This window comes from Macaca mulatta, chromosome 13 (genome assembly GCF_049350105.2).
Source record: "Macaca mulatta isolate MMU2019108-1 chromosome 13, T2T-MMU8v2.0, whole genome shotgun sequence".
Lineage (NCBI taxonomy): Eukaryota > Metazoa > Chordata > Mammalia > Primates > Cercopithecidae > Macaca > Macaca mulatta.
Window position 1 is genome coordinate 77,711,072 of NC_133418.1, and position 27,868 is coordinate 77,738,939.

Below are 27,868 nucleotides of genomic sequence, written 5' to 3' on the forward strand. Positions count from 1 at the left end.
TCTTTTTTTTTTTTTTTTTTTGCCTCCTGTTTATATCTGTGTATGTGCGAGAGAGAGAGAGAGAAGCATAAAGCAAGTATGTACATTTTAAAAACAGAAAGCAAACATCCATGTAATTGTCATCAAAATCAGGAAATAGGACATTGCTGGCTCCCAAGAATGCCCCATTTAAGTTGTGTTTCTGTGCTTCTATAAGACACAAGAATGACACAAGAATGCCCTTGTTTCCTTGGTGTTTGTGATGTCAAGTGAGCACTCAACAAGCACAGGTGCATCAGGAAAATGCATATATTTCACCATAAAATTTGTATTTACTTGTTATCATCACTCTACCCACAAAAAGCTGCTTCTGCAATCAAAGTTGTATACTAATATGGGAAAGACACCTGCGGAGCGAAATATAGTAGTGAACTTCCATGTGCCAGGTAGTGCTAGGAGGTAGATGCCTTTTCAACAAAAGCTGTATTGTTTCTTAAAATCTGATGTAAAAATAATAGGGGGTGGAGGGGATTATTCACTTCAGGTCCTAGGATTTTATAATATAACTCCTCCCCTCCTCCCTGCCAGCTCTGGAGGTCTGGGTGATCTCCTCCTGGCTTCTCATTCTCCTTCTTTCTCTCCCTCCCTTCCTTCACATACTTCCTTTTTTTTTTTTTTTTTTTTCTTTTTTAGACTGAGTCTTGCTCTGTTGCCCAGGCTGGAGTCCAGTGACACGATCTTGGCTCACTGCAACCCCCGCCTCCTGGGTTCAGGTGATTCTCGTGCCTCAGCTTCCTGAGTAGCTGGGGTTACAGGCACCCACCACCACCCCTGGCTAATTGTTGTATTTTTAGTAGAGACAGGGTTTTGCCATGTTGGTCAGGCTGGTCTTGAACTTCTGACCTCAAGCAATCCACCTGCCTCGGCCTCCCAAAGTGTTGGGATTACAGGCATTAAGCCACTGCACCCGACCTCTCCTGTCTATTTTAACCAGTTCCTGACATTCTTGTATCATACCTTTGGGCTAATGTCCCTAGACCCAGGGGCAATGGAGCCACCCAGGTTGTTTGCAACAATTTCCTGATGGAAATAGTGTTAGATGTGAGGCCCCTTTTTCTTGGAAGACCCTTGCTTGAGCTCCTTGAGGAAGTCCTGCCCTTCTTTTTTTTTTTTTTTTTTTTTTTTTTTTTTTTGAGACGGAGTCTGGCTCTGTCGCCCAGGCTGGAGTGCAGTGGCGCGATCTCGGCTCACTGCAAGCTCCGCCTCCCGGGTTCACGCCATTCTCCTGCCTCAGCCCCCGAGTAGCTGGGACTACAGGCGCCCACAACCGCGCCCGGCTAATTTTTTGTATTTTTAGTAGAGACGGGGTTTCACCGTGGTCTCGATCTCCTGACCTTGTGATCCGCCCGCCTCGGCCTCCCAAAGTGCTGGGATTACAGGCGTGAGCCACCGCGCCCGGCCAGTCCTGCCCTTCTTAAAAGCCTCCCTCAAATCTCATCATGTTTGTCATCTTGAGGTCACCTAGTTGGATTTAATCTCTTTCTACTCCCATATCTTCTATCTGTCTTTTAGCACTGATGACAGTGGTTTATGTTAGGATTGTATCTGTAGGTGCCTCTCACTCCTGCTGGTCAGGGACCGTAGCTCTCTTAACCACTGTATTCCCTACTACTAGTGCTGCGCTTTACCCCAGAGCAGGCTCACTAAATGGCTGAATTGATTTGTTGAATCTAGAATATTTAAAATGTGATCACTGCTGGACATAGTGGCTCACATCTGTAATCCCAGCACTTTGGGAGGCCAAAGTGGGTGGATTGCTTGAGCTCAGGCGTTTGAGACCAGCCTGGGCAACATAGCGAGACTTGATCTCTATTAAAACCAAGAAAATTAGCCAGGTATGGTGGTACGCATCTGTGGTCCCAGCTATTTGGGAGGCTGAGGTGGGGGGATCACTTGAGCCTGGGACGTCGAGGCTTCAGTGAGCTGTGATCACGCCATTGCACTCCACTCTGGGCAACAGAGCGAGACTTTGTCTCTAAATAAATAAATAAAAATAAGATGTGATCAGGCCAGGTACAGTGGCTCACATCTGTAATCCCAGCACTTTGGGAGGCTGAGGCAGGAGGATTGCTTCAGCCCAGGAGTTCAAGACCAGCCTGGGCAACATAGTGAGATCCTGTCTCTATAAAAAATAAAGAAGTAGCTGGGTGCAGTGACACACACCTGTAGTCTCAGCTACTTGGGATGTGGAGGTGGGAGGATCACTTGAGTCCAGGAGTTTGAGGCTGCAGTGAATTATGTTCATGCCATTGCACTCCAGCCTGTATAACAGAGAACCTACCTCAAAAAAAGAAAAAAAAAAAAAATGTGGCTGGGCACCATGGTTCATGCCTGTAATCCCAGCACTTTGGGAGGCTGAGGCAGGTGGATCACTCAAGGCCAGGAGTTCAAGACCAGCCTGGCCAACATGGTGAAAGCCCATCTCTACTAAAAATATAAAAATTAGCTGGGCGTGGTGGTGTGTACCTGTAATCCCAGCTACTCGGGAGGATGAGGCAGAGAATTGCTTGAACCGGGAAGGCAGAGGCTGCAGTGAGCCGAAATCATGCCACTGCACTCCAGCCTGGGTGACAGAGTGAGACTCTATCTCAAAAAAATAAAAAGAAAAAAATGTGATCAATTTGACATTTTCCTATGCAGCATCTCAGGCATGTTGTCTATAAAATTCACCATGAAGACCGAATATATGTTAAATGTTTTGAAGCTCCACCTCTGGAAATGTACCTTTTCCTTTTCCACTATTAAAGTAAAGAAGGAATTATTCAATGTTGTATAGTCATAAAATAAAAGATTATGAATGACAGATAGTGAAGTGAGTTTACAACCTCTATTAATCTATTGGTGTCCTTGTCCATTCTGTGCAGTCACTTCAGCTTTCTCCGGGACAATACAATGTGCTTCCTGCACCGGTTCCCAAATATGCTTCCAGGTAATTATATACTTACTAAATAAGCCACCTTTCTGTTTACATACCTACATGCCAATCCTCATGGCTTTTAAACCTCATTTATGCACCTCATATGCAGATTAACATTTTAAAATATTTAATGAAAGATAGGGAATAAGTTAACAAAGATCTTTAAAAAATAGATTTAGAAAATCATTTTTCTTTCTTTTTTTTTTTTTTAATATAGGAGCTGTGTATTTCGCTCAACAGTTCAAAGATTCCCAACAACTTATTTTATTCCTGTAAGTATAATGTAGACAGTTAACTCATGATGAATTTGATGTTTAAAATATGCTGTGCTTTCTGGAGTGGAGCAAGATGGCCAAATAGAACCCTCCTGTGAGCGTTTCCCCTAGCAGGAACACTAAACTGAACAATTATTCACACAAGAAAACACCTCTATAAGAACCAAACAGCAGGTGTGGGATCGCAATACCAGGTTTTAACTTTGTGTCAAGGAAAGAGGCACTGAAGAGGGTAGGGTAGAAAAGACAGTCTTGAATTGCCAACACCGCCCTCCCCCATCCCCTGGCAGCAGCCATGTGGCATGAAGAGAGAATCTGCCCTTGGGGAAGAGGGAATGCTGTGATGGTGGGACTTTGCACAGGAACACAGTGCTGGCTGTCACAGGGAAAGCAACACAGGACAGAATTCAGTTGGTGCCCATGGAGGGAGCATTTAGACCAGCCCTAGCCCATCCCAGCCATTTGATACTAAGTTCCAGCTCTCTCTACCACTGTGGGCTGAAGTGCTCTGAGGTCCTAAATAAGCTTGAAAGGCAGTCTAGGCCACAAGGACTGCAATTCCTGGGCAAGTTCTGGTGCTGTGCTGGGCTCAGAGGCAGTGGACTTCAGGTACATAAGACCTAGTGAGACACCAGCTGGGGCAGCCAAGGGAGTGCTTGTAGCAGCCATCCCCCAGCCCCAGGCAGCACAGCTTGCAGCTTCAAGAGAGAGGCCTTCCTTTTGCTTGAGAGGAGGACAGGGGAGAGTAAAGAGGACTTGTCTTGCAATCTGGATACCAGCTCAGCCACAGCAGAACAGGGCACCTCAGGCAGAGTCCCGAGGTCCCCATTCCAGGCCCTAGCTCCCAGACATTTCTAGACACATCTCTGGCCAGAAGAGAATCCACTGCCTTAAAGAGAAGGACCCAGTTCTGGCAAGATTCATAACTTACTGACTAAAGAGCCCTTGGGCTTTGAATAAACACCAGCAGTGGCCAGACAACACTCACTGCAGGCCTTAGCCAGACAGTGAAGTAGAGCACCAAGCAGGCTCCTGGGGTTCCCAATTCCAGGCCTTGGCTCCTGGATGGCATTTCTGGACTCCCACTGGGCCAGAGGGGAGCCCATTGCCCTGAAGGGAGAGACCTAGGCCTGGCAGCATTCCCCACAAGCTGACTGAAGAGCCTTGAGTGAACATTAGTGGTATCCAGCCAGTACTTGCTACAGGCCTGGGTGGTTGTGTCCATAGAGAGACTCCTGCTTGAGGAGAGGGGAGGGAAGAGTGGGAAGAACTTTGTCTTCTGGCTTGGGTGCCAGCTCAGCTGCAGTAGAATAGAGTACCAAACAAATTCCTAAGTTTCCTGACTCCAGGGCCTGGCTCCCAGATGGCATTTCTGGTCTGCACTGGGCCCAGGGGGCAGCATGCTGCCTTGAAGGGAAGAGCTTTTGTTTGGGCCTTGAGTGAACATGGGCAGTAGCTAGGCAATAGTTACTGCAGGCCTTGGGTGAGACCCAGTACCATGCTGGCTTTGGCTCTGACCCAGCATAGTCCCAGGGATATTAGCCATAGAGGTGCTTGTGTCACCCCTCCCTCAGCTTTAGCCATCTCAGTACAAAGAGAGACTTCGTTTGTTTGGGGGAAGGGAAGGGAAGAGAACCAGAGTCTCTGCCTGGTAATCCAGAGAACTCTCTCAGATCTTATCCAAGACAACCAAGGCAGTACCTCTACAAGTCTACCAGAATCACAACAATTACTAGGCTTGGGGTGCCCTCTAATGCAGATGCAGCTACAGTGACCAAAGACAGATTACAGTGCTTAATTCCCTTTGAATACTTGGAAAGCCTTCCCAAGAAGGACAGGTACAAACAAGACCAGCTGCGAAGACTACAATAAACACCTAACTCTACAATGCCCAGACATTGGCAAGCATACAAGTATCAAGACCATCTAGTGAAACACAACCTCACCAGTTGAACTAAATAAAGCACCAGTGACCAATCCCAGAGTGACGGAGATATGTGACCTTTCAGACAGAGACCTCAAAATAGCTGTTTTGACAAAGTGCAACAAAATTTAAGATGACACAGAGAAAGAATTCAGAATTCTATCAGATAAATTTAGCAAACAAATCAAAATAATTTAAAAAAATCAAGCAGATACTCTGGAGCTGAAAAATTCAATTGACATACTGAAGAATACATCAAAGTCTCCCAATAGCAGAACTGATCACACAGAAGAAAAAATTTGTGAGCTTGGATGGGGTACAGTGGCTCATGTCTGTAATTCCAGCACTTTGGGAGGCTGAGGCGGCAGATGGCTTGAGGCCAGGACTTCAAGACCAGTCTGGCTAACATGGCGAAAGCTCGTCTCTACTAAAAATACAAAAATTATCTGGGTGTGGTGGTGCACACCTGTAATCCCAGCTACTTGAGAGGCTGAGGTATGAGAATCGCTTGAACCTGGGAGGTGGAGGTTGCAGTGAGCCAAGATTGTGCCACTGCACTCCAGCCTGGGCGACAGAGTGAGACTCTGTCTCAAAAAAACAAAACAAAACAAAACAAAACAAAACAAAACAAAAAGAATTAGTGAGCTTGAAGACAAGCTATTTGAAAACACAGTCAGAGGAGACAAAAGAAAAAAGAATGAAGAATGCTTACAGAATCTATAAAATAGCCTCAAAAGGGCAAATCTAAGAGTTACTGGCCTTAAAGAGAGATTGAAGTAGAAAGTTTATTCAAAGGGATAATAACAGGGACCATTCCAAACCTAGAGAAAGATAGAAATATTGAAGTACAAGAAGGTTATAGAACACTAAGCATATTTAACCCAAATAAGACCACCTCAAGACATTTAATAAACTCCCAAAAGTCAAGGACAAAGAAAGAATCCTAAAGCACAAGAGGAAAGAAGAAAATAACATAGAATGGAGCACCTATACATCTGGCAGCGGACTTCTCAGTGGAAACCTTACAGCCCAGGAGTGAGTGACATGACATATTTAAAGTGCTGAAAGAAAAAAACATCCTGGAATAGTATAGTCGGTAAAAAATCCTTAAAATGTGAAGGATACTTTCCCAGACAACCAAAGCTAAGGCATTTCAACACCAGACCTGTCCTACAAGAAACGCTAAAGGGAGTTCTTCAAATTCTGAAAGGAAAGGACATTAATGAGCAACAAGAAATAATCTGAGGGCAGGTGCAGTGGCTCATGCCTGCAATATCAGCACTTTGGGAGACTGAGGCAGGAGGATTGCTTGAGTCCAGGAGTTCAAGACCAGCCTAGGCAACATACAGAGACTCCATCTCTACAAAAAATTTTAAAAATTAGCTGGGCATGATGACATGCACCTGTGGTCCCAGCTACTCAGGTAGGCTGAGGTGGGAAGATCACTTGAGCCCAGGAGGTTGAGGCTGCAGTGAGCCATGTGTGTGCCACTGCAGCCCAGCCTGGGCAGCAGAACAAGACCGTGTCTGAAGAAGAAAAAGGAGAAGGAGAGAAAGAAGAAAGAAGAAGAAGAAGAGGAAGAAGAAGAGGAGGAGGAAGAAGAGGAAGGAAAGAAAGAAGAAAGAAACCTAAAACTTTACATGGAACCACGAAAGACCCAGAATAGCCAAAGTCATCCTGAGCAAAATGAACAAAACTGAAAGAATCATATTACCTGACTTCAAATTATACTGCAGAGCTATTGTAGCAAAAACAGTATGGTAGCATAAAAACAGACACATAGACCAATGGAACAGAATAGAGAACGCAGAAATAAATCCATATATCTACAGCGAATTCATTTTTGACACAGGTGCCAAGAATACACATTGGGGAAAGGACAGTCTCTTCAATAAATGGTGCAGGGAAATGTGGATATCCATATGAAGAAGAATGAAACTAGAACCCTATCTCTTGCCATTTTACAAAAATCAAATCAAAATGGATTAAAGACTTAAATCTGGCTGGGTGTGGTGGCTCATGCATGTAATCCTAGCACTTTGGGAGGCAAAGGCAGGAGGATCCCTTCAGCCCAGGAATTCGAGACCAGCCTGGGCAACATAGGAGACCCTGTCTCTAGTTTAAAAAAACAAAAACAAAACATAAATCTAAGACCTCAAACTATGAAACTATCAAAACAAAACATTGAAGAAACTCCAGGACATTGGTCTGGGCAAAGATTTCTTGAGTTACACCCCACAAGCACAGGCAACCAAAGCAAAAATGGATAAATGGGATCACATCAAGTTAAAAAGTTTCTGCACAACCAAGGAAACAGTCAACAAAGTGAAGAGATGACCCACATAATGGGGGACAATATTTGCAAACTATCCATCTGACAAAGGATTAATAACCAGAATATATAAAGAGCTCAAAAAACTCAATAGGAAAAAGGTCTTTTTATCTGAGACAAGGTCTTGCTTTTTCACCCAAGCTGAAGTGCGGTGATGCAAACACAGCTCACTGCAGCCTCGACCTCCCTGGAGCAAGCAATCCTTCCCCTCAGTCCCCCAAGTAGCTGGGATTACAGGTGCATGCCACTGCACCCAGCAAATTTTTGTATTTTTTGTAGAAATGGGGTCTTGCCATGTTGCCCAGGCTGGTCTTGAACTCCTGAGCTCAAGCGATCTGCCCACCTTGGCCTCCCAAAGTGGTGGAATTACAGGCATAAGCCATTGTGCCCAACCTTAATAGGAAAAAAATCTGATAATCTGTTTTAAAAAATAGGCAAAAGATCTGAATAGACATTTCTCAAAAGAAGACATACAAATGACCAACAGGTGTATAAAATGGTGCTCAACATCATTAATCATCAGAGAAATGCAAATCAAAACTACAATGAGATATCATTGCATCCCAGTTTAAATGACTTATATCCAAATTACAGGCAATAGTGAATGCTGGCGAGGATGTGGAGAAAAGGGAACCCTTGTACACTGTTGGTGGGAATGTAAATTAGTAAAGCCACCATGAAGAACAGTACAAAGATCCATCAAGAGAGTAAACATAGAGCTACCATATGATCCAGCAATCTCACTGCTGGGTGTATACCTAAAGGAAAGAAATCAGTATATTGAAGAGGTATCTGCGCTCCCATGTTTTCTGCAGGACACTGTTCACAATAACCAAGATTTGGAAGCAACCTTAGTGTATATTAGCAGATGAATGGATAAAGAAAATGTGGTACATATACACAACAAAATACTACACAGCCATAAAAAATAATGAGGTCCTGCTATTTGCAATAACATGGACAGAACTGGAGGTTATTATGTTAAGTGAAATAAGCCATGCACAGAAAGGCAAACTTTGCATGTTCTCATGTATTTGTAGGAGCTAAAAATTATTAATAAAAGAGTCAAACTCATGCAGATAGAGAGTAGAAGGATGGATACCAGAGACTAAGAAGGGTAGTGGAGGAAGGGGAAAGGGGAAGTGGAGATGGTTAATGGGTACAAAGATATAGTTAGATTGAATGAGATCTAGTATTTGATAGCACAACAGGGTGATTACAGTCAACAATAATTTATTGTACATTTAAAAATTGGCTGGGCACGGTGGTTCGTACCTGTAATCCCAGCACTTTGGGAGGCCAAAGGAGGTGGATCACTTGAGGCCAGGAGTTCAAGACCAGCCTACCAGCCTGGCCAACATGGTGAAACCCTATCTCTACTAAAAATACAAAAATCAGCCAGGTGTGGTGGCATGCACCTGTAATCCCAGCTACTCAGGAGGCTGAGGCAGGAGAATCGCTTGAACCTGGGAGGCAGAGGTTGTAGTGAGCTGAGATCGTGCCACTGCACTCCAGCTTGGGCAACAGAGTGAGACTCCATCTTAAAAAATAAATTAATTAATTAAATAAAAATAAGAGTATAATTGGCATGTTTGTAACATAAAGAAATGATAAATGCTTGAGGTGATGGATACCCCATTTATCCTGACGTGATTATTACACATTGTATGCTTATATCAAAATGTCTCATGTACTCCATAAATATATATACCTACTATGTAGCCATAAAATTTTTTCAAAATAAAATATACTATGAATCCTTTTGCTATAGTAAGATTCACATTTTGCTCATCATAGTAGATAAGCTCTGAATGATTAATGCTATTGATTTAATATATACATTAAGTATATCTGAAGATATACGAGAAATTAGTAACCAATTTGTGGCAAGTTGTAGAAGAAAATGTGCGGCTCCTTTACTTTCTTTTTTTTTTTTTTTTTTTTTTTTGAGACAGAGTCTCGGTCTGTCGCCCAGGCTGGAGTGCAGTGGCGCGATCTCGGCTCACTGCAAGCTCCGCCTCCCAGGTTCCCGCCATTCTCCTGCCTCAGCCTCCTGAGTAGCTGGGACTACAGGCGCCCGCCACCGTGCCCGGCTAATTTTTTGTATTTTTAGTAGAGACGGGGTTTCACTGTGGTCTCGATCTCCTGACCTTGTGATCCGCCCGCCTCGGCCTCCCAAAGTGCTGGGATTACAGGCTTGAGCCACCGCGCCCGGCCTCCTTTACTTTCTTTAGGTCTTGACTAAAATACCACTTTCTCAGGAAGGTCTTCCCAAGTCACCTATTCAAACTTGCTGTCCCCTTCCTTGGTTTATTGTTTACTTCATAGCATTCATCACTGTCAAGACACAATACCTTTTAAAATGTATCTACCCTGTTTTTATCTTTCCCCCTCACTAGAATGTAAGCTTATGAAGGCAGGGATTTCTTTCCTGTCTACCTAGCACCTAGGCAAGTGACTGGCACATAGTATTTGGTGAATCAATTAATTAAATTGCTAGAGATATTCAATAGATCATGGTATTAACAAACAGGAAGCATATCTCTTTCTTTCCTTTTAAAGATATGAAAATGCTTTTCTATTTCTAAATATCTCCAAATGCATGACCATGAGTTATGATTTAAAAAAAATGAACTCTTTTAGATAAGTAGCTCGTCAGTAGGATGTCAAAAAAATAAATAATTATATAAATCATCTGAAAGAATAAGAAAATATAAAATTGGCCAGGCACAGTGACTCACGCCTGTAATCCCAGCACTTTGGAAGGCTGAGGCAGGTGGATCATTTGAGATCAGGAGTTCGAGACCAGCCTGGCCAACATGGTGAAACCCCGTCTCTACTAAAAATACAAAAATTAGCTGGGCATGGTGGCTTCCGCCTGTAATCCCAGCTACTCAGAAGGCTGAGGCAGAAGAATCACTTGAACCCAGGAGGCAGAGGTTGCAGTGAGCCAAGATCACACCACTGCACTCCAGCCTGGGCAATAGAGTGAGACTCAGACTCAAAAAAAAAAAAAAACAGAAAGAAAATATAAAATTGTTTTGGGATAGTTTGATGCACTATAATTATTTATTTATTTGTAGTTACAAACTCAGGATCAAAAAAGACCACATAGCAAACATCTGCAAAAAAAAATTGAGATAACTGAACAGAGCTCAGAAACAGATCCTAGAATATATTAATATAAGATTTTTACATTTGATAAAGATGGTATGACAAGTCAGTAGGGAAAGGAAAAGATATGTTAGATAACTTATTATTAAATAACTTGGAAAAGGTGTTAGATTCTCACTTCATAGCACACATTAAAATAAATTTCATGTTGATTAAAGAATTAGATACTTTTGAAGCCATTAAACCAGGAGAAAAATATATTAGTATATATCTAAGGATAAGCAAACTTTCTGAGATAATAGCAATGGAAGAAATTTCAAAGGAAAAGAAATACTAGATTTGATTATATAACATTAAAAACTTTTTGTGTATCAGAAAACAAACTGCAAACAAAGTTAATAGGCAAATGTAATCTAGGAAAAGTATTTTCAACATCCCTAGCAGATAAAGGATTAATAGCATTATCTATAAAATTATCATAACAATCTATAGGAAAAACAACAGAAAAGTAAAACAGATAAAGGACATAAATAGACAATTCATAAATAAGAAATTCAGATATCCAGTAAAGGTGAAAAATCTTTTGATCTCACTAACATTTAAGTGTGAGAGACTAAAAGGCTGATTGAAAGCTCTCTGTACGTGGGTGGTACAGAAGGCTAAATTATAGCCCCCCAAAATATGTCTATGTCCTAATGCCTGGAATCTATGGATGTTACCTCATATGGCAGAGATTTTACAGATGTGGTTAAGGATTTTGGGATGGGGAGATTATCCTGTACTCCAGGGTGGGGGCAGAATGAGATTACACACACACACACACACACACACACACACACACACACAAGGAGAGGGTAATACGTATAGAAGCAAAGATTACAGTGGTGCAGCCACAAGTCAAGAAATGCTGGCAGCCACTAGAAGCTAAAAGAGGCAAAGAACAGCTTCTCCCTCAGAGCCTCTGGAGGGAGCATGGCCCTGCTGACACGTAATTTTAGCCCAGTGAAACTAATTCAGACTTCAGACCCTAGAACTATGAGAGAATAAATTTCTGTTTGTTTAAGACACCAAATTTGTAGTAATTTGTTATAGCAGCCATAGTGAATGAATACAGGTGGGGATTATCTCCAGGTGGGTTTCATACTGGATGGGTGGGATAAGGACCTGGCTTTTCCTTTGATAGCCCATAAATATCCGTATCTGTAGGTCTTTTTTCTAGGATACATCAGTTGATTCAAAACGACTCATCAGCTTCCTGCTTAAGCCAGTTATCAGTGTTCTGGGAGCTGAGTGGAGGGAGGGGCTGGTGGTCTCATCATTCAGTGTGTAGAAGTTCACTTAATTACAGTTTTCAGTAAAGGCCCACATCCTCACAGTGCTTGGGGCCTGAGTTCAGATCTCTGCTGCAGTCTCCTCAGAACTAAACTCCCTGTCTCCTGTAGGGATGTGGGAAGGGGGGTTGCCTGACAGCTAGGGGTGAGGGGAGACAGGGCCCTGAAGTAAAAATATTCAACCAGACCTTCTGCTTTCAGATCTACCCCCACCCCCAACTCACAGGTGCCGGTTGCCTTAAATTCCCCAGCTTTTCTTGTGTTCTGTGGAGCAAATCAGCTTGCTTCTCCTTGGCAAGTCCTCTGCAAGGATTTAGGCTTCTGCCTTCTCTACCCTGCCAGGTCAGCTACTATTCCTCCAAATTGCTTCACATCTTCCAAAAATATGTCATCATCTCATGTTGACTGTTGTGTCTTCTCTTGGCTCTCTGTGTATGTGTATGTATAGGTGTGTGTTGCAGGGTAGGGTGAGATAGAACAGGAACCCCCTCTTAGGGACCTGGATGCCCCCCAAACATAAATGTTTTTTATATTTTAAATTCCTTCAAAAAAATTTCAGATACCTATTAATAACTAGCTCTGAGAAGTAAATAAACAATAACAAAAAGATAACAGTAGCTAAAAACCATAGCCAAGAACACTAAAATCACAGGATGTTTACTACCCCTATAGGAAATAAAGATGACATCTTAACGTATGACTGAAACCTGGACCCCCACCAAATGAATATGCCTGGTCCATAGATGTCAAATAAGGGGGAACTGGGACTAAACTCTAACCACATTCTTATTCTAAATTTCTTCCAGGTGTGACCTGGAAAAAGTCACACCCACAAGCCAGAGCTAACATTCTTTTCTGCTGGCCCCCAGTTTTTTTGTTTGTTTTTTGTTTTGAGACAGAGTCTCTCTGTTGCCCAGGTTGGAGTGCAGTGGCACGATCTCGGCTCACTGCAACCTCCACCTCCCGGGTTCAAGCGATTCTACTGCCTCACCCTCCCTAGTAGCTGTGATTATAGGTGTAGGCCACCACGCCCAGCTAATTTTTGTATTTTTAGTAGAGAAGGGGTTTCACCATATTGCCCAAGCTGATCTTGACCTCCTGACCTCAAGTGATCCACCCACCTTAACTTCCCAAAGTGCTGGGATTACAGGCATGAGCCACTGCCCCTGGCCTGGCCCCAAATTTTTAAATCAAGCCTCTCTTTTTTATCCAACTGCAAATCAGAAAATATTTAAATGTACCTATGACCTGTAAGCCCTTGCTTCAAGCAATCTCACCCTTTTAGGCTAAATAAAACCAATGTATAACCTCCATATATAATTTATAATTTTGCCTGTAACATTTAGCCCTACCCTTTCCTCACATTTAGCCCTACCCTTAAAACTTCTTACCTGCAAGCCACTGCAGAGGTCAGGACTTAAACATTAGTTGCCTGGTCCTCCTTGCTTGGTACCCTGCAAAAAAATGCCTTCCTTTCTACCACTACAAACCTCACTTGAGGTATCTGGTCTTACTACACTGGGTGAGCAGCCCCCAGTCTGTTCTATAACAATAGTTATGTCTTTTTTATTTGATGGGAAAAGAATGGAGATAAATGCTTGTGTTCAGTTGGCTTTGGCAGCGAGCAGTTAGGACACCAAGTTTTTTCTCCACTGCATGATATTCTATTTCCTTTGAAATGCATGCTTTAAATGAAGACTGAGAGTTAATAATGATTTGTTTACTGTTAGTACAGAGCAACTGAAAAATAATTCAGGCAGGACAATCTACTTGGTATGTGAAATAGCAGAAGGTAGTCGATTCTGACGATTTCTGCCAAATGTTCTATTGCTTTTATGGAGGAGATTTTGTGAGATGCTTACTCTGCCACTTTTACTGATATCACCTCATCCATTCCATCTTATAAATAAAAGTGATTCACTGATTTGGAACATCCTGTCCTTTGAAAAAGTAAAAAGACGACTTTTATGGAAAATGTTCCAAGGCAAAGAAACAGCCCAGGACTGTGATTCATGTCTGTCTTAAACATGCATTCCCAGAGCCGACTTGTGGATCTGGTTTAGATCCATAAACTTGTGAACTGCAGAGAGGAAACTCTTTTGATCCCAGCAGTGGGAGATGGTGGCGTGCAGCGTGGGTGTGGTAAAGAAGCAATGTTTGCCAAGAGAACAATGTCTCAAACCTTCTTGTGATAAATGCTTCAATACTTAGGCCATCATAATGTGCCATTCAGCTTTTATACGAAAACTCATTTGGTTGATTTTGTCGTTCAGTTTAATTGTTCTAAAAATTAACATCATAGTTATGGAAGTGTGAAGGATTGTTAGAACTGGAAGAAACTTTATAAATCAACTACAGCATCTATTAGGGTGAACTTTGATAATGATCTTGACTACTGTCCATTTAGTGTCTTCTGGTGCCAGGTGCAATGTTCAGTGACTGACATAGATTGTCTCGTGTAATCCTCATAACTTGGGGAGATGGTATTAATTTATCATCTCTATTTGATAGAGTGGCCATTAATTGCTCAAAGTCACACAATTATTAAGAGATAGAGTCAGGGTTAGAGAAAGAGTTAGTTTTTTGGTGACCTCAAAACCTGGGTTTTGAGCTGTCTTACCACTTAGTGCAGCAGTCTGCAACCTTTTTGGCACCAGGGACTGGTTTCACAGAAGACAATTTTTCCATGGACCGGGGTTGGGGTGGGGAATGGTTTCGGGATGATTCAAGTGCATTACATTATTGTGCACCTTATTTCTATTATTATTACATTGTAATATATAATGAAATAATTATACAACTCACCATAATGTAGAATCAGCGGGAGCCCTGAGCTTGTTTTCCTGCAACTAGACAGTCGCATTTGGGGGTGATGGGAGACAGTGACAGATCATCAGGCATTAGATAATCATAAGGAAGGCACAACCTAGATCCCTTGCATGTGCAGTTCATAATAGGGTTCCCCCTCCAACGAGAATCTAATGCTGCCGCTGATCTGATAGGAGCCAGAGCTCAGGCAGTAATGCGAGTGATGGGGAGTGGCTGTAAATACAGATGAAGCTTCACTCCCTTGCTTGCCCACCCCTCACCTCCTGCTATGAAGCCTGGGGGTTGGGGACCCCTGACTTAAGCAACTCACTTAAAACCTAAAGCCAAGTAGTCAATATTGTGCTGTCAGACCAGGTGCAGTGGCTCAACCCTGTAATCCCAACATGCTGGGAGGCCAAGGCAGGAGGACCCCTTGAGACCAGGAGTTCAAGACCAGCCTGGGCAACATAGCAAGACCTCATCTCTATTTTAAATAAATAAATATATATGTTGTGCTATCTCTAAAGTGACAACTTCCCCCTGATAACAGAGGCTTGGTCATGAGGCCAGGTTCCCCCACTGGACCCCTTTGCAGTAGAATGAGTTCATATGCAAGTTCTTTCATCTATTGCAGAAATCATTTTGGATGCTTATGTGTGTGACACCCTATGCCAAGTAGGCATTGTTGATACAAAGGCAAGTGAGACATTTTCTCAATGCTGTCTTTGTGCTTCAACAGGGCAGGGATAGTCTAAAGTCAGTTATCCAACCAATGTGTATACATGCAAGCACACACAAACTTACACATATTAAATGAGAGTCTGTGATTCACAAGGCGTGTGTCTGGCTAATGTGGGAACACATGGGTTAACATGCAGAACTTGAAACATGGCGCCCCAAATTAGACACTGATGACTCAATTTAACATTATCTGTTGGGCCAGGCATGGTGGCTCACGCCTGTTATCCCAGCACTTTAGGAGGCCGAGGCAGGCACATCACCTGAGGTCAGGAGTTCACGACCAGCCTGACCAACATGGAGAAACCCTGTCTCTACTAAAAATACAAAATTAGCTGGGCATGGTGGCGCATGCCTGTAATCCCAGCTACTTGGGAGACTGAGGCAGGAGAATCGCTTGAACCCAGGAGGAGGAGGCTGCAGTGAGCTGAGATCGTGCCATTGCACTCCGGCCTGGGCAACAAGAGCAAAAGTCCTTTTCAAAACAAAACAAAACAAAAAACATTATCTGTTAATAGAAGCACATGCATCTTCTTTCTTCCAACAGCCACCTCCAAAACTTTCCAATGCATTTGCTTGATAAGCTTCCCAGCAAGTGCCCGACCCTAGGCAGAGGAAGGAGAAGAGGGCATGGGTGAAGAGAAAGCTTGGTTAAGGCAAGGGACACCCATACCCATTTCTTGGAGCCCATATCCTAAGCAAAAATCAAATAAACCAAAGTGCTAGGTGTCCTCTCAGCTTTTGGGTCAAAGAGCCTTTCCATAAGGTATTCATTAGTTGACGGGCCCAGGAAGGAAAATTTGTATTTATATCTTACTCACTGCAGCAATGCCTGAAACCCCACAGGTAAGGATTTTGGCATGAGAGCCCAAGAGCGGACAGGTATCAACCTTGATTTAACTGTTGAGAAATGTTTTGTGGAGGATTTTGTCTTTTCACATGTCCTCTTCTAAATGCAAAAGCTCCCAAAAGGAGGAAAATACTGATCAAGTTCATACTAAGGCATTAGTGACCTATCAGATTCTCTCCCCTTCTCCGCCATGCTCCCAGGAACATAAATGAGACAAGAATTAGGGTATCTGAGAGAAAGAAAAGGAATCGAAAAGAGGGAGAAATGTGAGAAAGTGTCCCACTTATGTCATTATTAACTGTTCTTTCAGTGCATGGAACATGTGTGCTATGCTTTTAGACAGTAGCCTTAAGATAATTCCGTAAAACCTTCTACAAAATAAAATAAAATTTACAGAGTTGCTGTGTTGGAAATTTTCACAGATGTTTAACTTGTAAAATACATAAGTCTGTTGATTCTTATAAGATGAGCAATTTTGACATAAATGTGAAATAGAATAGTTTCAGAGAAGCTCTACAACAATGAATATTAAATAAGTGGAGTTCCTGCTTATGTGGGATAAACCTATTTTGTGCAATTTGAATATCCTTCTATTCCTTAGATCTGCAGGGAGCCCTAGGGGCCTAATCACCTCTTACAGCCCACACCTCTGAATACTATCACTTTGACAATGCCTGAATTTTGGAGGGGACACATTCAAACCATAGCATAGGCCAGCCCCTGGGCATGGGCCCCTTGGGCAAAAGATTGGTGGAGTTTATCCTCTGGAAAAACTCAATGAACCCAGAGGAAAGAACACTATATCCTAACACTTAGGGAACCCTAGGAAAAAGACTGGATTTGCCATTCACTTGTCTGATCTCAACATATCCTAGCCACATACCCAGAGTTTCCACCATGCAAGTAAGAAAAGCCTTTAGGTCGGATGTGGTGGCTCACGCCTGTAATCCTAGCAATTTGGGAGCCCGAAGCAGGTGGATTGCCTGAGCTCAGGAGTTTGAGACTAGTCTGGGAAACACGGTGAAACCCCGTCTCTACTAAAAATACAAAAAATTAGTCCAGTGTGGCGGCGTGCACCTGTAATCCGAGCAACTAGGGAGGCTGAGACAGCAGAATTGCTTGAACCCAGGAGGCGGAGGTTGAGTGAGCCGAGATTGCATCATTGTACTCCAGCCTGGGCGACACAGCAAGACTCCGTCTCAAAAAAAAAAAAAAAGAAAAAAGAAAAGCTTTTAATGTGAACAAGAGATGGAGATAGACAGAAGGATGGAAACCCGGTTGAAAATAGAACTCTGGGAATAGAAGGGGAAGACTTTTAAAAAATACAATTAGCATCCTCAGAAAGATGAGAACAGGAACATTATTTTCAACTTGGGATTCTATATTTAGCCAAACTAACAATGAATTGTGAAAACAAAGACTCAACATGCAAAAACTCATAAAAATTACCTCCCAAATACCATTTTAAAAGATGTTGCTGGTGATAAATACAGTAAAACAAAGGAGCAGATCCAGAAAGAGGAAGGCATGGGACCCAGGAGAAAATAGATACGATCTGGGAGAGGAGTAGTGAAGAAATGTCCCAGGTTGACCACTGTACAGCAAGCTGAGAGAGAAACCAATCAATATAATAGGAAAAGAAAATAGGAAACTCAAGAAAGAATGTTTCAAAAGAAAAAGTGGCACAAGAACAGCTGATATGACAGGGAAAAATGAAGAAAATATATGTAGCAAAATGTGCAAGTGAAAAAAAATGAGGCACTAATTGACTCCAGGTAAAACAAAAAGCTGTACAAGATAAGAAATAGGCCAGGCATGGTGGCTTATGCTTGTAATCCCAGCACTTTGGGAGGCCAAGGCAGGCAGATCACTTGAGGTCAGGAGTTCAAGACCAGCCTGGGCAATATGGAGAGACCCTGTCTCTACTAAAAATGCCAAAATTAGCTGGGCATGGTGGAGCATGCCTGTAGTCCCAACTACTTAGGATGCTGAGGTAGGAGAATCGCTTGAACCCAGAAGGTGGAAGTTTCAGTGAGCCAAGATCGTACCACTGCACTCCAGCCTGGGTGACAAAGCAAGACTCTGTCAAAAAAAAAAAAAAAAAAAAAAAAAAAAATTTTGTATTGTTGGATGATTGTTTAAGAATGAGGGAGTGTGGCCGGGCGCGGTGGCTCAAGCCTGTAATCCCAGCACTTTGGGAGGCCGAGACGGGCGGATCACGAGGTCAGGAGATCGAGACCATCCTGGCTAACACGGTGAAACCCCGTCTCTACTAAAAACACAAAAAATTAGCAGGGCGAGGTGGCGGCGCCTGTGGTCCCAGCTACTCGGGAGGCTGAGGCAGGAGAATGGCGTGAACCCGGGAGGCGGAGCTTGCAGTGAACCGAGATCGCGCCACTGCACTCCAGCCTGGGTGACACAGAGAGAATCCATCTCAAAAAAAAAAAAAAAAGAATGAGGGAGTGATACTGACTCACAAAGGCATGAACCTGTCTGCAGGGAGGGATATTTGAATAGCATGTAATTTTATAAGTGGTCAGTTCATTGGATAATTTGTGTTATGATAACTTTTGATTACATATACAACTTTGTCATGCAAGAACATTGGTACTCAATACTCAGATAAAAAACAAATGCTGTAATAAGATGATGCACAGTCTTTTATTTTTATTATTTTATTTTATTTTATTTTATTTTTGAGACAGAGTCTTGCTCTGTCACCCAGGCTGGAGTGCCGTCATGTGATCTCGGCTCACTGCAACCTCTGCCTCCTGCATTCAAGTTATTCTCTTGCCTCAACCTCCCGAGTAGCTGGGATTTTATAGGTGCCTACCACCATGCCTGGCTAATTTTTTGTATTTTCAGTAGGGATGGGATTTCACCATGCTGGCCAGGCTGGTCTCGAACTCCGGACCTCAAGTGATCTGCCCACCTCAGCCTCCCAAAGTGCTGGGATTACAGGTATGAGCCACCACACCTGGCATATTTTTATTTTTATTTTTGAAAATGGGGTCTTGCTATGTTGTCCAAACAGGTCTTGAACTCCTGGACTTAAGCTATCCTCCTGCCTCTGCCTCCCTAAGTGCTAGGATTACAGGCATGAGCCACTACACTCAGCTCAATGCATAGTCTTTTCTAAATTTGGGCATTACTTTCTATGGATTGTCACAAATGGGATTTACTAGAGATTATATACATGTTGTTGATAAATTTTGACAGACCTTCAGCAATCAAGAGCATACTCATTTCACCAAATTTGTATGTCTCGTTTATTGTTATTTTTAAAATATTCATTAATTTGATAGTTTAAGATGGTATCCAGTTGTTTTAATTTAATATGTTTGATTGATTTACGGCTATGCGTTCTAATTAGTGTTTATTAACTAGTTACTTGTGGCCCTTCCTGTATACTCTGGTTACGGTCTTTGCCCAGTTATCTATTGGGGAGAGTTTTAGTATTTGTTTCTGTTGATTTGTATAAACTCTATATAGTTAAGAGATATTAGCACTTACATTTGTTGAAGTTTTTCAGGGATTTTTCCTTTTGCTTGTATTTTATTTATACAGAAGTTTAAAATGTAAAATGTCTGTGTCATCAAATTAGGTAGTTTGTCATCATCTTCTGGAATGTATGTCCCATGAAAGAAGGGACTGTGTCTGCCTTATTTATCAATGCCCACTACCTCATATAGTGCTGAAAAAATGTGTTGAATTAATGAATGAGATCTATGTATCTTTCCCTTATTTATTTCTTCCACTACTTAAAAAATTCCCTCCAGAGACATATTCACTTTAATTTCTTCTAATTTTTACTATTGATTTTTTTTCTTTTTTTTTTTTGAGATAGTCTTGCTCTGTGGCCCAGGCTGGAGTGCAGTGACACAATCTCGGCTCACTGCAGGCTCCACCTCCCGGGCTCAAGCAATCCTCCCTCCTCAGCCTCCTGAGTAACTAACAGGTGTGTGTCAACATGCCTGGCTAATTTTTTTGGTAGAGACAGGATCTCACTATGTTGTCCAGGCTGGTACTTCTGATTTGCAAAAAAGTTTTAACTCTCTAATTCTTCTGAAATGTGTTTTGCATTCTAAGGTTGTGGTGTCATTTGAGCCCTGTTGACTTAGGATAGGCTGCCTCATCGTTGAGATGTATGAAACCTACAATCACCAGAAATCTGACCTGTAGATCTGGTGCAATATAGTAGAGACCTATAGACATTTACCTAGTCTTTTCAAATGCTTTTGAGAATAAGGCTAGTTATAAAAGATACATACAGGCACCCATCTTTCCTTTTTTAACATGATCAGTGAAAATGAGCTCACTGAAATATTTTCGTCAGTTATACCTACAATCTCAAAGGTTAGGCCAGGCACAGTGGCTCATGTCTGTAATCCCAGCCCTTTGGGAGGCCGAGGTGGGCAGCTAACTTGAGGTCAGGAGTTTGAGACCATCTTGGCCAACGTGGTGAAACCACATCTCTACTAAAAATAAAAAAATTAGCTGGACTTGGTGGTACACACCCATAATCCCAGCTACTTGGGAGGCTGAAGCCCAAGAATAGCTTGATTGAGAGGCAGAGGTTGCAGTGAGCGGAGATCATGCCACTGCACTCCAGCCTGGGTGACAGAGCAAGACTCCGTCTCAAAATCAAACCACAAAACAACAACAACAAAATCTCAAAGGTTAACCTATGAAAAAATGAATAATGACAATATGAAGGCATAGCAGATTACTACTTAGTTTTTTAGTTATCAAAAGTACATTAAGCTTGAATTTAAAAATGCTCTAGGATCTTATGTGCCCAAAGTCCACTTGATATAGAGGAGCTATTCTCACTTGTTAAAAACAAAACAAATGCCGGGCGCGGTGGCTCAAGCCTGTAATCCCAGCACTTTGGGAGGCCGAGACGGGTGGATCACGAGGTCAGGAGATCGAGACCATCCTGGCGAACACAGTGAAACCCCGTCTCTACTAAAAACTACAAAAAATAGCCGGGCGAAGTGGCGGGCGCCTGTAGTCCCAGCTACTTGGGAGGCTGAGGCAGGAGAATGGCGCAAACCCAGGAGGCGGAGCTTGCAGTGAGCTGAGATCCGGCCACTGCACTCCAGCCTGGGCGACAGCGCGAGACTCCGTCTCAAAAAAAAAAAAAAAAAAAAAAAAAAAAACACACACACAAAACATGCAGCCTTCTTTGTGTCAGGGATTCAGGTGAATTACATTTTGTCCCCAAGTGTAGGCGGCTATCAGGAGAAACAACTGGTAAGGAATTTGGTTGGAAAATGATTTTTAATCTTCACATTACCAGTGTAAAGTTGTATACTTATTGGTGATTTCAGTTATTTTCGAAATAACTGAATCATTGGTGATGGATGAGCATCATTTTTCTGTCCATGGGAAAGTCTATGAGGAGAGTATCTACATGTGCCTTTTGGGGTAGATGCCAGAGGACATGTTCTACCATAAGTAAAAATTAGGGCCACTTTTTTACCAACAGAAAAACATTGTGTTGAAAACTTCTACCAGACACCATTCACTTTTAGCTCCTTGGTAAGGACCAAGCCTCACAAATCCCAAGACCAAAATGTGCGGTTCACTCACACCAGCATGGTTTTAAGAGCAACAAATCCTAATCATTTTCATCCAAGAGAACTGGACAAAAGAAAACTTTCATTTGTAGTTTCTCCTCCCCTCACTCCTCCCCTTTAATTGATTTTACTGCTTTCGTAAGTGACCTAAGTAAGTCTCTTGATCTACCAAAAACTGCATGATTTTATTTCCTCGTGAATGTGTTTCAAAATGTGGGCATTAAGGATATCAGATATTCTGCACTACTTCTTTGAACATACAGGGGCTACTTTTGATGACTACTTATTAATCCTATTAGAATAAAGAAGAGTGAGGAAGATTTTATTTCTCTAAAGACCATCCCTCCCCACCACCACCACCATCTACTCGGCATTGAGACTATAGAGACTCAGTGCTTTTCTTGTCTATTGCTGGTGGGAGTATACATTCATACAACTCTTTGAAAGGAGTTTGGTAGTATGTATTAAGGTATAAAAAACTGCCTTTTCACTCACAAATTCTACTTTGAGAAAACCCTCCAAAACTAATTATCTTAAATACAGAAATATTCATCTATACAAAAATATGATCAAGGGATAATTTGTTCAAATGTGGTTATGAGTTTTAATTTTTTAAAAGGTATAATTTGTAATAGCAAGATAACAGTAGCAACAATTTAATAGCAGAGGGGAAATCATTTTAAAAGAATATTATGTATCCACTCAAAAAATATTTGGCAGCCATTTAAACAATGATTGTGAAAATTATTAAAATACACCAGAAATCTTTATGATCTAATGTGTAGTGAAAAATGCAGGATCAAATTGCGATGTGTATTATGATTAACGTCAGAAAAATCATGTGTATGAAAAATAGGAAATGCATTAAATTCTTTTAACAGCTATGCTGAGACACAGTGACTAAGGGTGATTGCTTATATTTCTTTCTCTTCAATTGGTTTCACAGTATTTCAAAATATAATTTTGTTTGTTTGTGATGGAATCTCACAGTGTTGCCCAGGCTAGAGTGCAGTGGTGTGATCTCGGCTCACTGCAATCTCTGCATCCCGGGTTCAAGCAATTCTTCTGCCTCAGCCTCCCAAGTAGCTGGGATTACAGTTGCCCGCCACCAGGCCTGGCTAATTTTTGTATGTTTAGTGGAGACAGGATTTTGCCATGTTGGCCAGGCTGGTCTCAAACTCCTGACCTCAAGTGATCCGCCTGCCTTGGCCTCCCAAAGTACTGGGATTATAGGCATGAGCCACCGTGCCCAGCCCAATATATAATTTTTAAAAGCGGAAAACAGGCAATGTTTGAGGAAAAGAGCCATCAATATGGTTAAGATGAAAACACTTTGTTATTAAATAAAAATAGTCCCACTTTCTGCTACTTAATTAGGACTCAGTCATTCGTATGATGTTTGGGGACTCAGTCATTCGTATGTTTGGGGTCTGTAGTGATTTACTAAGCAGATTCTTTGCAGTTATTGTTTCTCTTAGTTGTATATATAGTGAAAAAATGAGACACACATATCTTTCCTGATAGTGGGAACAAAAAAAGTGGGTTTCTTTGATATCAGAAATATTTTGGGGTATTTATGTATTTCCTTTTTTTTTTTTTTTTTGAGATGGAGTCTCACTGTGTTGCCCAGGCTGGAATGCAGTGGCGACATCTTGGCTTACTGCAAGCTCTGCCTCCTGGGTTCACACCATTCTCCTGCCTCAGCCTCCTGAGTAGCTGGGACTACAGGCGCCCACCACCATGCCCGGCTAATTTTTTTGTATTTTTAGTAGAGACAGGGTTTCACCGTGTTAGGCAGGATGGTCTTGATCTCCTGACCTTGTGATCCACCCACCTTGGCCTCTCCAAGTGGTGGGATTACAGGTGTGAGCCACTGCGCCCGGTCGTTTCTGTATTTCTTAAAACCTGACAGGCCTATAAAGAATAAGGAAAGGATTAGACAAACAGGAGTCTGTACAGATACAAATGATTGTTACATGATCTGCCTGTTTCAGTCACCTTTAAAAGTTCGAAAGTATCAGACCTGTGGCATAGACTATGCCCTCAAACCAGCATTGTGAAACACTGGAATCATTCCAACTGTTTTAGCATTTAAGGAATTAGTTCAATTAAAAAATAAGCTGATAGTTTGAAATTCCTAGGGGAGCAGAAAAAGAATTAATAAACACAGTCTGGTTGAGTAAACCAGAAAATTGATTTCTGCTTGAATGGAATTTGGAAGCCAAGATGATTAAAGTAGGTCCCAGTCTCAACTTCCTCAAAGTTTTACTTGTGGGTAACATTTTGGGAAAAATATAACATTTCAAATATAGCTTATAGATGTGCTAGATTTTTTTTTTTTTTTTTTTTTTTTGATACAGAGTCTCACTCTTATCACCCAGGCTGGATTTGAGTGGCAGGATCTCGGCTCACTGCAATCTCCCCTTCCCAGGTTCAAGCGATTCTCCTGATTCAGCCTCCCCAGTAGCTGGGATTACAGGTGCCCGCCACCATGCCCAGCTAATTTTTGTATTTTTAATAGAGACGGGTTTTCACCATGTTGGCCAGTCTGGTCTCGAACTCCTGAGTTCAGGTGATCTGCTCACCTCTGCCTCCCGAAGTGCTGGGATTACAAGCGTGAGCCATCGTGCCTGGCCTGTGCTAGAATTTCTAAGAAAATGATGTTTATCCTGGCAATTTTTCTTCTTAAAAAATCTGTGCTGCTTTTCCAACAGCGTTAACATCAGCCAAGTCATATATCGCCGTCCAGTTGTGAGAGTGAAGAATTTCCTGCACTTTCTTATAACAATGTCTTGACTGGGAACAGGAGGGTTAATGTATTGGTTAGAATTTTTTCAGTTGTAATTGACAGAAACCTTACAAATTAGCTTAAGCAAAAAATAAAAACATAAAGGTGGGGTAGAATATACTGGTGCCTATAACCTTGGCACGTTAGGTACTGTTTTATCTTAATCTCTCTCCTACTTTTGCACAAGCTATCCCTTGAGCTAGGCAAGATGGCCGCCTCAGGGCCACACCCTGCCGGTTTAGCAAGGAATGTGAAAAGGCAGGCTCCTCTGATTGGCCAGTTAGGGTCATGTGCCTGCCCCTGGGCCAATCACTGTGATCAAGAACAGGGGATCCCCTGGTACGTCTAGGTCCCCTACCCATCTCTATGTGTGGCGTGAGGTGCTCTGCCCTGCCCACGCTGAGGGAGTGACCTTAGTTATCCAGAGACTAGAGAAAGAATGTCAGGAAGCGGGGCAACACCTACCTACTACCTGGACTGCAAAAAGAGGGTGCTCTTGCTGTCTTGAGTGAAAGGAATCTCCAGGAGCCAGAGGCATGAAAATAGAAAGGTGGCCTTCCAGATTTCCATTCTTCTCAATGCTCTTCATTCCTTTGGTGCTTCACTTGTCTGAAGTTGCTTCTCCTACTGTTAGCAAAGCACCTGGGAGATGTAAGAGAAGAACTTTCCAGTCCTGCTCCTGCCGGTGCTGAGGCTTTAGCCGTTTGCGTTGTCGGGGCAGCTCTCACACCTGGGGCAGCAGCCTGGGGAAGTGGGAGGAGAGGGTTCAGGGCAGTTGCCAGCCCTGTCCAAGTTTGAGGTCAGAACTGCCTCAGATTTCAAACCACTGTGGGTTGCCTTCTGCTCCTGTGGCCTCCTAAGAAAACAGAGGATGAGGCAGTGAACACCTACAGCCAGTCTGAATTACCTGGGCGTCCTTGGCATGTGTGTTTCTGTGAAAGCTGCACCTTGAGGTGGGGCGGGTTTGTGATCACTTGGTGTTACCCCTCCCGTGCGGCAGCCTAACTAGAAACCCAGACCGTCACATTTTCTCTCTTCGCAGAAATAAACAGTACCAAGGTAGACTTCAGAGGTATCGTCAATTACTAATTTTGCAAATGTGAATAAGTTTTGGCCCCTAACAGGTTTGCTTCTACCCCATCCACCAGCGTGTATGTCCCCCTTCTCTTGGGAACCTGTAGACCAGTGTTTACAGAATTCTAGAATTTCCTGAGTTGCATAGGCCCTGCCACACACCTCCTCTTGAGTGCTTCAGAGAGGTGGCTGTAGTTTTTCTCTGTACCCACCTCGACACAGGATTTTCTGTCCTCCTTGCTGAGGGGCTTTTTCTTTTCTTTTTTGAGCAGTGTATTCCCACCTATCACACACACCAAATTTGGGGAGATCATTTTTACCACCCCATGTAGTAATTTCAGTTTATGCTGCTTATTAGTTGTATTTTAATGCATGGATATATATAGATATTTAGGGTCATCATTGTTTTCTGACCCGTTCTCTTTTCAGTATATCAACTGAAAGTTGTTTGTGCTAAGATAAATGGGAGTGGATTATGTGCTCTTTCTAGATTCCCTTTAGCTTTGAGATTTTAAAGAAAAACAGCTTGGAACTAAGTACTGATACTTTCCAGCACTGAGAAGCAAGGCCAGTAACCGGCTCTGGCTCCCACAGCTGAAACGCTAAATCACTGGTTTCTAACCCCGCTGAGCCTCACTTTCTCAACTGTTAAATAGAGATATTAGCACCTCCTGCATCAGGCTGGCATGAGGATTAAATGAAAAGTAGGTGTGTGAAAGAATGCTGTGAAGTAGAGATGGCCGCAGGGAGGGGCAGCCCTCTGGCTCTCTGGTCTGTGGGGAGCTGTCACTGAGCAGCAGTGAAGCCTGCCTGCTGAACCCATTTTGGGTCAGGGTAGAGAGGAGGCCTGGAAGACCAGCACCCAAAGGGCTTTAACCTGCCCCGGTCTGTAAACGAGAATTCAGAATGAAGGCTTGCAGAAACTGGAAATACATGGTGACATTTAGATGTTTACATCTGCCATCAAACTGTAAAAACCATTCTCATGTTCATACACGTGAAAAGCAAAAAGGTTTAACTTGAGAAAGTTGAATTTCAAGTCCCTGGGTGCATTTTTTTTGTTTGTTTTAGAAATGGGGTTTCACCATGTTGGCCAGGCTGGTCTCAAACTCCTGGCCTCAAGAGATCTACCCACCTGGGCCACCAAAAATGTTGGCATTACAGGCGTGAGCCACCGCATCCAGCCCCTCCGTGCATTTTTTGACAGGAGCCTATACAGGCATCTATGAATACACACCTCATGTTTCTTGGTCCACTTAGTCCATTCCTGCTGCTATAACAAAATACCTTAGACTGGGTAATTTATAGACCATAGAAATTTATTGTTCACAGTTCTGGAGGCCAGGAAGTCCAAGATCAAGGTTGGTGTCTGATGAGGGCCCCCTTCCTCATAGATGGCACTTCTAGCTGCATCCACACGTGGCGAAGGGCAGAAGCTTGCGCCGTAAGAGGACGCAGCTAGAAAGCAGCATCCTTCCTGTCTGAGGAAGGCAGACAAGCTTCCTCAGGCCTCTTTTATAAGCACAGGAGTCCCATTCATGAGGAAGAAGCCCTAATGACCTAATCACCTCGCAAAGGCCCCACATCTTAACACTATCACAGGCGCCATTAGGTTCCAACATATGAATTTTGGGGGGACATCAACATCCAGACCATAGCAGTGCACAGAGATTCTTCACCTGGGAAACAGAGTGTGTGTGCTTTCTGGAGAAAGATGATTTTTTAAAAGTAAGTTTAGCAAATTCAAGTTGGTTACTGTGGAGTCAGGTTGAGTCATACATCTCATATTAAAGGATTTGCTCCATGGTTTATTTTCCTCATGAGTTTACATGATCTCCTTTGTCTTAACAAGTTAAGATCAAATTTTGTAACATACTAATGATTAAAAATCCCTTTTGCACATGAATCTGAGTGCACTCCACCGGTCTCTACCTGCTTGCCCCGTTCCCTTGCCCTCATCTCTCTCCCTCCCTGTCCACCTGTGTCCTCCCTATCTTCAAGGTGTTACTCCAGACCCCTGTTCCTGGAGCTTCCTCATACCACTTGCCTCTCCCTGTGGCCTCCCCTCATCATAAGCCCTCCAAGTTGGTATACTC

At 42.7% G+C, this 27,868-nt stretch overlaps 1 protein-coding gene across 2 annotated transcripts in view; it reads left to right on the forward strand.

Moving 5' to 3' along the window:
* The window catches only part of STPG4 (sperm-tail PG-rich repeat containing 4), a 64,207-nt gene that overhangs the window by 25,621 nt on the left and 10,718 nt on the right, over window positions 1-27,868 (forward strand). Inside the window, exons 5-7 of one of the 2 annotated variants that reach the window (XM_077958643.1) lie at window positions 2,904-2,968; window positions 3,174-3,228; window positions 19,197-19,289. In XM_077958643.1, coding sequence (XP_077814769.1) covers window positions 2,904-2,968; window positions 3,174-3,228; window positions 19,197-19,289 — 213 coding nt within the window. 2 annotated transcript variants of the gene reach the window in all.